The sequence below is a fragment of the Lissotriton helveticus genome, chromosome 8 (assembly GCF_964261635.1).
Source record: "Lissotriton helveticus chromosome 8, aLisHel1.1, whole genome shotgun sequence".
Lineage (NCBI taxonomy): Eukaryota > Metazoa > Chordata > Amphibia > Caudata > Salamandridae > Lissotriton > Lissotriton helveticus.
The window spans coordinates 1261408618-1261421458 of NC_136069.1; the positions used below are offsets into that span (position 1 = coordinate 1261408618).

Sequence of the window (12841 nt, forward strand, 5' to 3'; positions counted from 1 at the left end):
TTCCAATCTTTTTTCATTTCCACTCGGTTTCAGTCTGTTTACACCCTTTCTGTTCACACGGGTAGTCCGTTTTCTATTTTCAATCACGCTGTCCTCTTTCTATGTCCTTGCTCACTCGCGTCTTACTTTACCGACTACCAGATTGCAGCGCCTGCTTTTCCTGGTCTCTGCGTTCACCTGCAGAACTTGTTCTACTCCCGTTTAAGTAAGTTACCCCCCCGGGGAACTCGTCATTTCTAGGATGTGGCATGGGGCTACACGCCCTGATTTCACCCTGTTTGAACTTCACGCAGACATAGATTTTACTTATATATATGGGAGGATTGATCTTACTTTTCTATGACTCACATTGCCAGAACTTCACAGTGATAGGGAGTTTACATGCAACACTCGAGTAATCTTTTTATCCACTCATGATTTAGAGGTTTGTTCACTTTTCGGTTGCTTTCCGGTGAAATATCTTTATTTACGTTAGTCACTCACGTCTCCTTTGTTCACTCGTTTGGTTGAGGGAACTATGATCCCACTTATGATTCTGTGGTGATTTTTGTTTGAGATATGATTACCTTTGGTGAAGGTGTTTTCACCAGGGGGTCGCCAATTATTTGAATTAAGTATTAACGCTTGATAGTATGTTTTGCATTTATGTTAACTGTATATTTTAACATCATTTATTTTGGATTGTTTTTGTAGAGTATTCCCCTGAGGAAGGGCGGTGCCCGAAATGCATCGGGATGTGTTAACATCACTTTAAACGTTTTCAAATGATGAAGATATGATACTGAATATTCAATTCGTTGATTGGTGAATCAACCGTCGTCTAAAAATTAATGACTTGAACATTTGGATGATTTTGCTGTATACTTTAAGATTAACTTTGTGATTGAATTAATAAGACCAGGTGGTCTTCAACGTAGTGCTCAGAGTTGCTTTCTCCTTGTTGAGAGAGCTTTGCATTAGTTCCTTCGGATTTAACACTGCTAGGCCAGACAGTGTTCAACTCTAGTAGCACACTACACCCTCCATGTGTTGTTTACCGGTGATTTATCGAGCTGTGCGAGTTCCTTCCTTTCATAGTTGAAACGAGAAATCGCGCAGAAATGGGGCGCTCCAGAACTGCCAACGTTACAACAATGGAGCAGGAACCTGGACGGGTTAATGTTTACAGAACGGGCGGTATATGTAAATAGGGCCTGCCCGCGTAAATGGAACAAGGTCTGGACCTGCTGGAATGTTTATAGGGGTGACCTGTGTGATCCATTGCCAGTGGAGGATGATGCCGACTCGGACGAAGTGGGGGAGGGGGATTGGACCTGAAAATGTTGTCTGTTACCCACAGTGGAGGGTGTAAAGGGCCCTCACATCAGATGCTGTGTCTGTACACTCTGATTCTATGTCGTTATATCACTAACATTTTTCTAGGATTATTGTCACATTGATTGCCAACGTGTAAGTTTGTTGCAAGTTTCCAACAAAACATTAAAAACGAAAATACCAGACCTAGAGAGTATCCGAAACACGAATTGATGGATCTATGTACACTTTGTTCTACCGCGTCGCCGGACCCCAGGGATGTCGGCTAAAGGGCTGTGTTACATTGAAGGTATTGAAAGGTAATTGTGAATAACGCAGCCGGCCCTGGGGGTTGTAGGCTGAATGCTGTGTCATTGCAAGACTGTGCAATAAAGGTCTTTGAAAAACAAAAAAAAAAAAAAAAACTGGCAGCAGGTATAAATATTCAACCCTCAGACCAGCTCTTTAGTACTCTTCTGGACCTTTGAACAATACAGGCGGAGGACTGTGCTGCCTACCGAGTGCTGTGCTGCTTTCTGAGAAGAAAGATTGGACATGTTCCCTTCATTCCAGGCTTAGTGACTCCAAGGGTCAGTTGGCTGACCTGTTCTGAGCTAGAGGGACACAACAAGCTCCAGAGGCTTCCCTACAACTGCCCAGCTGACCTGCTGCACTAGACCTGCCTGAGCCCTGCTAACCTCTGCTGATGTGAGTTCCTAATCCGCAGGAGGGTCCTCCCTAGGTCCTAGACCTTTGGCTGGCATCCGAGGGAACTCCCCTTGGCCAAACTGAAGGTTTCAACAAATCCAGTGCGAAGTGATACGAAACCCAGCACAGCCTTGCCGCATAGCTGCAAGCTTCATAAAAAATGACATCGGGGACGCAAAGCCTCACCGTACAGCTGCAAGCTTCATCGAAACAGACACAGGGCAAAGGAAATTCTCACCGCTCAGCTGAAAGCTTCCTTGGATGCGACGTCAAGTGACTCCAAGCTGTGCAAAACCTCGCCGCTCAGCTTCATTGGAACTGACACCAACATGAAGCAAAGCAAAGCAACAGAACTGGTCTCGCAGCAAGGACATAAAGTACAAGTCTAAGCGGGCCAAACTTAGTCCTGTGCTCCATTGCGGTCAGCCTGAACTTGTGACTTTGTCCCAGTTTAACTATTTTGATCGAAACCTGTAAAATTCAGTGTCTCCAGTTTTACTGAATGGATTTCTGTCGTCTTGGTCTCAACTTATGTTTTTTAACCCCAATCTATTTTTCTAAATTTGTTCGGGATTTTTATTGTGTTGTGTGCTCACTTTATTACTGTTAATGTGATGCATAAGTACTTTACATATTTCTTCTAAGTTATGCCTGACCGCTTTTGTGCCAAGTCACTAGAGGGTTAAGCACAGATTAATTTAGTGAATTTTGTGTTTTACCCCATAAAGGATTGTGGATTTTACCTGAGAAGAGTTTACACCTCCTCAACCAGTAACCCGATTTCTCACACTGATGTTCAGTGGGAGGATTCAATACTTGTGTTTGTGCTGTGTCATTCTGTGATTTTGTGTAACACTAAAATCCTGTATAAATAACTTGATGTCCGATTCAGCCTCTTTTTAAATTATCCTTGATTGGCCTCTCTTGCCTAACACTCCCATAAACCAATAACCCAATTTCTCTCAAATCCGTATAAATGTATGATTTGTAAAGCATGGCAAATCACCCAGGAGGGTCTCATGGCACTGAAATGTAGGCGCACAAGGATATTAAGTGATTTTGCCCAGATTCACAGGATTTTTATGCGGAGACTCTAACTTGGTTCCCACCAACTCCGAAGTTGACAGCGCAGGTCATTACTCAACATCCTTTATATTTTCCAATGTAGGGCTCCACTAGCATATTCGCCAAAACATCCACATACATTGATTATAACGCGAGTCTCAAAAAGAACCTATTATTGGTAGCATTTAACTACCTTACGATTGAGTTGAATTTGGGAATCTCTGTAGCTGTGCCTGTCAATTTTTAGGTATTGATGAATAGTTTTTAGGTGTACTTGAAATTAAGAGAATCAATTACATTTCTTTTCTGCTTGCATTGTGTGCAGTTTGTAGGTGTATATTTAGTGTGGGGGGGATGATTGACCCTGTGTTAGTGAGCCTGTTAAAAAAAAGTTTTTGTGAAAGAAACATATAATCTGTAGAATATGCCTACGAATGCTTTTTAAATAACTTTATTTTTTTTTTGGCTAGGTGTTGTTCCAGAGTTTAAATGAGCTGATGGATTATGAAGGCAGTGTGGAAGATGATATGATGATCACTTATCAAATATCTCACACTGATCTATTTGGCAATCCAATGGTACATGACCTAAAAGAAAATGGAGATAAAATCCCAATAACAAATGAAAATAGAAAGGTAATTCAATACTACATTCTTTTTCTTATACAATGTGTGCACTTTAAATGTGTTCTTATAATGCAGTTAAATGTAATATGGTTTTATTATCTGCATTGCAAAAGTTCAAGATGCAGATTTTCTTGTCTTTCATTTGATATTTTAATAGTCCAGTATCTAAATCCCTTCTTTATCACTATTCGGTTATTTTACAACCCCTTTACAACTACATAAGTGGCCATCCATATTTAGAAAGAAGTGCGCAAGCATCACTAGACGAAATCAGCTATTTAAGGAGGGGCTTGTGCTCTCTGCCTATCTAGTATAGGAGAACGAAGACAAAGTCCATATAATTTTTATTGTAATTGCCAAGATCTAGTCTATTTTATAATGTAGAGAATGTTCGTAACAGACCATGAAGTGACTGCCATTAATGTCCAACACACTTAATTCCTAATACCTTCTTCAGGCTAACACTATTAGCATTTACTCAGTCTATAATTTGAGCTTTTACCCATTCCTCATTCCATTTGTGGTACATAAACCAATGGTAAGATCAGCTTATTAAATGATTATGCCTTACTGCTAATATTGTTTTTGCAGTGACATTGGGACACCAACTCCCTCGTTAGATTGTTTATGTCTGGCCTTCTGGTTTAAAAGTGTATTTATTTTGTATTTTTGTTCCTCCGAGAAGCTGTATGTGAAGTTTGGAAAGAGCAAATGCAGAAGGGAAGAGGCTAGATACGATTTGCTGTTACGTGCCTCGATTGGTTTGTCTTCATTTTGAGAGCAGTGAAACATGGCGAATACATCTTTTTAAATTGTTATTCTAGTCCTACAGGTTTTACAGTTTCAGACAGTCATAGGGTCTGCATTTGTTCATTGTGAACCACAACAAACATATTCAATCCAAGAAACCAGTTTGACAGTTGAGAGATTGGCCCTGGTCTTTGTCAATGCTCCCCATGGGGAGTGGGGTGTGATTATGAAGTTTAAATACCCTGCCAAATTAGAACGGAGGTTGTACCCCCCCCGCCCCATCAATGAAATTGCAACCAGATGAACATGATCAGTGTCAGTCCCCCTTTGAGTCAGAAATGTCATACACTGTGACCTTTGCTCATAAATCTCTTGAAATACCTAATGGTACAGAGCCTCTTTCTAGAAAATAGATAAAACATTCCAGGCGTGCCTTTGATGAGAATGTGCCCAAAGAGTAACTTCAAAAAGAGGCTCTGTTTTGAAAGCTGCATCAAGTTCACTGTATGGAACATCTTCATATAAAGGATGCAAGACCAAACTTGAGAGGAGTATTCCACTAAAGAGGGCCTTGGAGCTTAGGAATTAGGGGGCTGCATGCTGATAGACCTCCAAACTCAAAGATGTTGCAAGAGGAACAGAACTTGGGAATCTCTGTCTTTCGGTGTTGAAGCAAAACAGTCTATACCACTGGTTTAGCACACTACTGTTGGGGACCAGACAGAAATGGCACATATTGATCTAGATATAAAGCATATTAAAGCTGCTTCACCGGAACCACAAAGCACGCTACACCTGTCTTGAAAAAGAGCAAGATTAACCTTGATGAAGCCATTTCCCAAATTCTTGAATCATACAAAAGTCTTAAGACATCAAGGTCTAATACATGCGATAGCACTCCAGCATCTCAAGTCATGATCTTTATTCTGATATGTATTATCTATAAAAGTACATACATTTCACATAATACATTGTTAATAAAAGATTGTGACTAAACATGTTATATATTACAAGTTTGTCGTTTAAGCATTTCTCATTGTCAGTTACATAATCCTTCATCAGTAAAAATGTTAAAACCAAGTTTGGTTCTACAGCTAATCAATAAAATATTTCAAGGATATCACACATAACCAATTACAGCTTCAATACTAAAGTGCAGAGTGCAATGTTCAAATATGCAGGGGGCAGGCAAATTAGTAAATCACATGAACAATTGCAACTTCAATACTAAAGTGCCAAGGTGCAATGTGCAAATATGCAGGGAGCAAACAAAGTAGTAAGTCACATAGCCAGTTGCAGCTTCAATACTAAAGTGCCAGAGTGCAATGTGCAAATCAAAGATCACAGAGCCAATTGCAACTTCACTCCAGCATCTCATTCTACACAATATTCATCATCTGACCAACCTCACAGAGATTCGGATGAGAATATAGAGAAGCATGGCCAATGTCCTGAAGGTGAAGGGGGTGATGAAGAATGAAACACATATAGTATGGGTGCCAATGGAAAGTTGTGCTCAGGGGCCATTGTATACGTGCAGTTCTGAACATGAGAGCCGACGTGCATAAAGATTTGGTCTATATTGAAATGTCCTTGAGTACACTAGAAGCTGATGCCTGAACTGACTGTGAGAAGCAGGGTGCCCAGCATAGAGCAGCTACGCCGCCTGGATTTCCTCACTTACTAAGCAAAGATGCAGGCAGAAGAGGAAAAAACGGGCTGATTATTAGTCTGGTTTTTGCATGGTGCCACCCCTATCTCGCCAATCACAATGATCAGGCTGTCCCAGGCACATGTGGTCAATAATTAAGGAGATATCCATAAGGCATTCACCACACATTACCAAGCTGTATATGATCTGCTCCTTTCTAGCCTTTAAAATGCTGTCAGTAGTGACTCCATTGGATAGGGACGAAATCAATGCACCTATCACATTGCAGGAGATAAAGGGTGCCATAAGGGGAGCAGTGACCAGCAAGACCTAGGGCTAGATGGGTTCTCCATCCAGTATTATAAGACATATGTACACCACCTTGCTCCTAAGCTGCTTGAATTATACCAGGGTGCCCAGACGGAGGGTCGACTCCTGCCCACATTGCGAGAATCCCTCTTAGTATCCTCCTAAAGCTGGACAATGATCTGTTGGAGCTCGCCTCCTATGGCCCGTTGTCTATGTTGTGATCCAATTACAAGATTCGGAGCAAGGTCATAGCTGGCCGGCTATATGGTCCTAGGTCAGGCCTGGTCCATCTGGACCAGAACAGGTTTATACCAGCTCGGTCCACCACCTTAAATATCTGCGGCCATACGCTGCGTGCATGTTGCTGGACTTGGAGATAGCTTTTGATATGGTGGATTGAGGATACTTGTTCTCGAACCTGACAGATTTTGTTGTTATGGGACGGCTGCAAAGTTTAATCTGTCTCTTATATACTGAACCCACAGCACTGTTGAAAAGTGGTCCGTGTATCTCCCCACCTCCTTTTGCAAGTAACCAGGGTGACTCTGCAAGACTGTCCGTTGTCACTCTTGCCTATTGCCATAGCAGTGCAGCCCCTGGCCCAGAGACTTCGGCAGCAAGGTCAGGATTGGGGTATCTCGCTAATGAGAAGGTGCATATTGTCTCATATACGGATGACATTTTAATCTACATTCAGGATATCCAGGAGAGTATAACAAGAATACAAGCCATATTGCAGGAGTTCCGTGTTGCCTAGGGTCTAGGAAGAAGCTGGAATAAGTCCTGCCTATTTCCACTGAGCCCAGGTTGTCCCTCACAACACTTTGTAGTAGATTCTCGCCTTTTACGGTGGGAGGACCACACCTTTCACTATTTACGGATAAACATCTATCGTGAAACAAGAAACCTAATAGATGGAAATCTTACTAAAGCCATATCGTCCCCAAATGGCTTTCTGGAGCACTTTACCATTCACAGTACAGGTTAGAGTATCTTTATCCAAGAAGGGGATGCTCCCTAGTCTGCTCTATTACTTTTATAGACTCCCAGTCTACGTCCCCAAATCTACGTTTTCCACGTTACATTCAGCACTGGGAGTTTCATCTTAAATAAGGCAAGGCGGTTATTCGCGCTTTGAAAGCTGCAGTTACCTGTAGAATAAGGGGAGTTGGGAACCCCAAACTTTAAGCATTATTATTTGGCAGCTCAGCTGCAGTGGCCTGGGTCTTTCTATAGCTACCAGGGCACAGAGGATAGCTCAGCAGACCTTCTTGCTCCATGCCAGGCCCCCCCTCTTCCGCCCCCCCCCCTCCACTCACCTGAGAGCCCATTGAGTTCTGTTGCTTCATTCAGTAATATGCTGGGCAGGGCGGGACTAGACGTAAGGTGACTCCTCCTTTCGGTGATAGTGCTCATGGGCATCGACTCCATTGTTAGATTGTTTTCTTTCCGCCATCATGTTCAGACATGTATTGCTGTGCTCCGGTTTTGAAACCACCCTTAGGGTTCCCCTCTGTGCAGAATCTACTGTACCCTCGACAGTATTGTTATCGTACACGTTTCCCTCTCTCCGCGTATCGATTCGATTGGGAAAGTTTCCATCTTCGGTTAAAAAAAATTTGGGCAGCCTTCCGGCCTAGCTGTGTCGGTCCAGTCTTCTGCCAATGGAACAGACTCCGTTTTAGTTCTGTCCTCTGTGCCACTGAAAGTTCCCTCGAACTGACCTACACCAAGTCTGCAACTTGTGCCTCTCACCGGAGCACAAGAAAGAAGATTTTGAGGCTTGTCTGTCGTTCCGATCGAAAAAGACTCTTCAGTATCGTCTGGCTTGATGACGAAAATGCAGTGCCAAAGCACTCCACATACTACGCATATCTTCGGAGAAGAATCTGAACAGGAAGAAGCAACAGCTGCAGAAGAAGTGGGGGCCTTTTCTGGTCCCAGAATCAGATTCAGACTTAGAAATCAAATTGGAGTCCAAGGACGTTCCAGCGGGACAGGGTGTCGTGAGTACTAAAGCCCCTTACCCCATAAACTCTCTTCCACTAAACATAAGGCTTCGGCACCACCTCTGCCTTCGGGCGTTGGCCGGCACCGAGATGATGTTTCCGATGCCCCGCCTTCAGACCCAGCACAGAAACAAATAGTCAAGCCTTCCGGCTTGGGATCGAGTCGAGACCGATCGTCTTTGGAGCCGAAACATTCCACTCCAAAAGACGAATCTGGTTCCTTGCAGAAATCTTCCGCTTCAAAGGTTAAAAGGGACAAGTCCGGTTCAGCACCGAAACCTTCAGCGCCAAAATCAAAAGATCTCCTAGATCCCCTGGAACCCATCTTAGATGTCATGAAGGACAGATTAGACCCAAAACAGAAAAAACTATACATCAACCCAGATACTGGACACGTTTTAGCTAAAATTCCTTCATAAAGGAAAGTTACTTCAGAGGACAGGAGGTATACAATTGCTCTTAAGAAGAAGAAGGACATTGCTACAAGTCATATCCACCCTTCTTTGCCTACAAGTCATATCCACCCTTCTTTGCCATCCCCTCCACCATCTTCACCATTACCACAACTGCCAGCCTCCTATACTCTACACTTAACACCACAGGGATCTTCTCATACACAGCCTGATTTAGGAGGAGATGATGATGAGGATGACAATGTTCCTTTACCAACAGATCCGTGGGATGATTATAATCAGGCCTTGAAAAATTCTTTCGACCACTCGCAATTGCGAGCGAAATATTAGGAGGGCAAGCTATTTTTAGCACTTACTCGACCCTGCTGGCTAGTAAACGTAGGCTGGAAGAAACAGGTGTTCTGTTCCTTCAGCAAGTGAATGAGCAATTAAGAGGCCTTTAAATCTTGTTTTATCTTGACACATTTGTGGACTGCTCAAGGACAGAGGTCAAATGTCAGTTATCTTTTTACTAATTGTTGCTCGTGTGTGCCTGGAAAACAGTGTTTACTTTTCTTTCTCTTATTACTGTAATGCTTTTTGTCAAGTGAGCTATCTGACAATAATTGTGAAACAAAATGCAGTAAAATGTCAGTTGTTTTCCTCTAAAACAACATTTGAACTGCTTGTAAATGAATAGTACAAGTAGATCAGGAATTATGAAAGAACATTGTTTCACTCAGAAGGGTGATACAAACAAAGATTTAAATTGGAGGAAAACAAATCAGAACACTTTACTTGGTGATGTGCAAATGACAAATATTTTCAGGAACTTTATGTTCGAGGCATATGGGCTGCAGACCACACACTAGTGCATAGATCGCCATCTGGTGGCGGGTCCGGATGATTACACTTTGTTGTTGTCTTGGAAGAGTCTTTGTTTGGTAGACGACTCCTCCTGTAGTGCGCATGGGCATCGACTCCATCTTTAGATTGTTTTTTTCCGCCATCGGGCTCGGATGTGTTTATCGTTCGGTCCCGTTACCGATCTCCTTTCGCCTTCAAGTCCTACATCATACCATCGGTATCGTCTTCGATCAGGCTCGAGTCAGTCTGTCGGTCTTAAAACCAAAACTAACTCCTGCACTGAAGCAGCCCTCGGTACCGAAACCGGTCAAGCCGAAAACAAGCTCAGCACCGAAGGCAGTTCTCAAGCCTATCGAACCGAAGACAACTCTGGTTCCGAAAAAACTCAACCCGAAGCCCATCTCGACACCGAAACACCCAATGGTTGACGAACCTCAAAAGGGCTTCAGGACCAATAATTCCGGATCCGAAAAGCTCCGATCCGAAAAAGAAACACAACACCAAGTCTTTAGATCCGAAACCAAAATCTGCTCCAAAGACTGCAATAAACACTGTAAAACCTTCCAAACAATTCGGTCCCAAACAAGACAAGTCGGCGCTGAAAAAGCATAGTTACACAAAAGAACTTTTCCGCCCAGATCCAAAACAAAAGACTCTCAAATTAACCCAAAGACTGGACATATAATTACAGTGCCTGAAAAGAGGAACATGGACTCTCCCAAGTCACCTCCAGTTCCTCTCAAAAACATGCTCAAACTTCCCCCATAGAATTCCTTCACCATTGCCAGAGATACCAATTGACATTACCCCTGCGCACTCACCATCCACCGCGCATAGTCTTATACCCGAGGATGATGATGATGATGAGATTTATTCACAGGGGATAGAAAGTGAGCAGCACATAGATGACACAGATGACCCAGATAATATCCCTGGGCCATCAGATGATCCCTGGGAAGATTATAACGCACCAGATGCACCAGATCTGCCACAAGATGGTGCATACCCTTCTAGACCATATCCTCCAGATGACACTATTGGGTTTACCCAGCTTATTCATAGAGCAGCCACTTTTCATGGGATGAATTTACATACAGATCCAGTGGAAGAAGACTTGCTGTCATCACACAAATCCACAACCACATTACCAATACTTAATGGAGTGGTAAGACATGTACCCGAGGTATTCAAAGACCCCGTCAGAGCCAGGGTAATCAACCCCAGACAAGAAAAAAAATATAAAACGGCTGAAACTGACCCAGCATACATCAAGGATCAGCTGCCATTAGAATCATTAGTAGTCTCAAAAGTGAGGAAAAGAGCTAACTCACAAACGGGGGATGCTCCACCCCCTGATAAGGAGTCCAAGCTTTTAGATGCCTCAGGGAAACGCACCATTTCACAAGCAGCCAATGTCTGGAGAATTGCTAACACTCAGGCTTTGTTAGCAAGATATGATCGAGCTCATTACGATGAGCTAGAGACACTAATGCAACATTTGCCAGAACAATATAAAGCCAGGGCTTCTGACTTAATACATGAAGGCAAGGTCATTACCAATACCTCAATCCGCTGTGCGTTAGATGCTGCTGACACAGCCTCTAGAGCAAAAAATACAGGAATACTGTTACGCAGACCTGCCTGGTTACGCATCTCTGGCTTCAAGCCAGAAGTACAGGCCAGTATCCTAAATCAACCTTTTGACCAGCAACATCTTTTTGGCCCTACAGTAGATAATCCACTAGAGAAAATGAAAAAAGATATGGACACGGCAAAATCCATGGGAGCCTTACAAACTCAGACTCCAAGCGTCCTTTCATCGCACCTCTTACAGGGGTGCCTCTAAAGGTTTTCAAACTGACAACACCTCCTTTTCTCATAAAACGCCCACCCAAACCTCGCCCAGTAGAGGTTATTACAGAGGAGGATATGGAGGTAACAACAATAAGGGTAGAGGCAGAGGCAACAACAACCGAAATGCCTCCACTCCCAAACAGTGACTTCCCTCCCATCCCCCCAGACCATTCCATTCCTGTCGGGAGGAAATTACAACAGTTCCTACCTGTCTGGAACTTCATCTCCCCAGACAGGTGGGTAAGACAAATAGTTCAGTCAGTTTATTGCCTGGAGCTCACTTCTACTCCTCCAACAATACCACCCAGACAGCGTCCCATGTCACAAGAGCATCTCACTCTCCTAAAACAAGAGGTTGCATCTCTACTGCAAAAGAATGCAATAGAACCATTCCCATAACAACATCAAAACACAGGAGGATTACTCCCTATATTTTCTCATCCCCAAAAAGGATGGTTTCCCCAGACCTATACAAGACCTCAGGCCCCTAAACCTGTACATACAGTCCGACCACTTTCATATGGTCATATTACAGCATGTTCTACCTCTGTTAAAACAAGGCGACTTCCTAGCCACATTAGATCTCAAGGACACCTACTTCCACATTCCCATCCGTCAAGCTCACAGAAAGTATCTTCGGTTCGTACTAGACCGTCAACATTACCAGTTCAAAGTACTCCCTTTCGGAGAAACTACAGCATCTCCTGTTTTCACAAAGTGTCTAGCAGTAGTAGCAGCACACTTAAGAAGGGAGAACATTCATGTGTTCCCATACCTAGACGACTGGCTAATAAAATCCAATTCATACCACCAGTGTGTGCAGCACATGCATCAGACCATCTTTCTGCTACACAAGCTAGGATTCACAATAAATAAAAAAAGGCACATCTTCAACCATCCCGGTCTCAACAGTACCTGGGTGCAACAATAGATACCTCCAAAGCAATTGCACCCCACAATCCAACAAGAATATAAAGTATGCAAGCTTTAATACAAAGATTCCAGCCACAACACTCACTACCAGCTCGCGTGTTCATGCAATTAATTGGAATGATGGCATCTTGCATCTTCATAGTGCCACATGCAAGACTCCAAATGCCCCCCTGCAAGAGTGCTTAGCAAGTCAATGGAATCAGGCTCAACAACAAATAACAGATCTGGTGGTGGTGGACGACCGGACACATCGGTCTCTGCAGTGGTGGAACACCAAAAACCTTTCCAAGGGCCGGACGTTCATAGAGCCTGTTCCACAAGTGGTGCTAACCACAGACACATCTCTCACAGGAGGGGGAGCAGATTTGAAAGAACACACAGTAC

The 12841-nt window shown here is 43.3% G+C and overlaps 1 protein-coding gene across 1 annotated transcript in view; it reads left to right on the forward strand.

Moving 5' to 3' along the window:
* UBE3A (ubiquitin protein ligase E3A) overlaps nucleotides 1–12841 on the forward strand; it is a 337766-nt gene that overhangs the window by 235511 nt on the left and 89414 nt on the right. The window contains exon 7 of the mRNA XM_078658239.1: nucleotides 3537–3701. Coding sequence (XP_078514365.1) covers nucleotides 3537–3701 — 165 coding nt within the window. The remainder of the gene's footprint in view (nucleotides 1–3536; nucleotides 3702–12841) is intronic.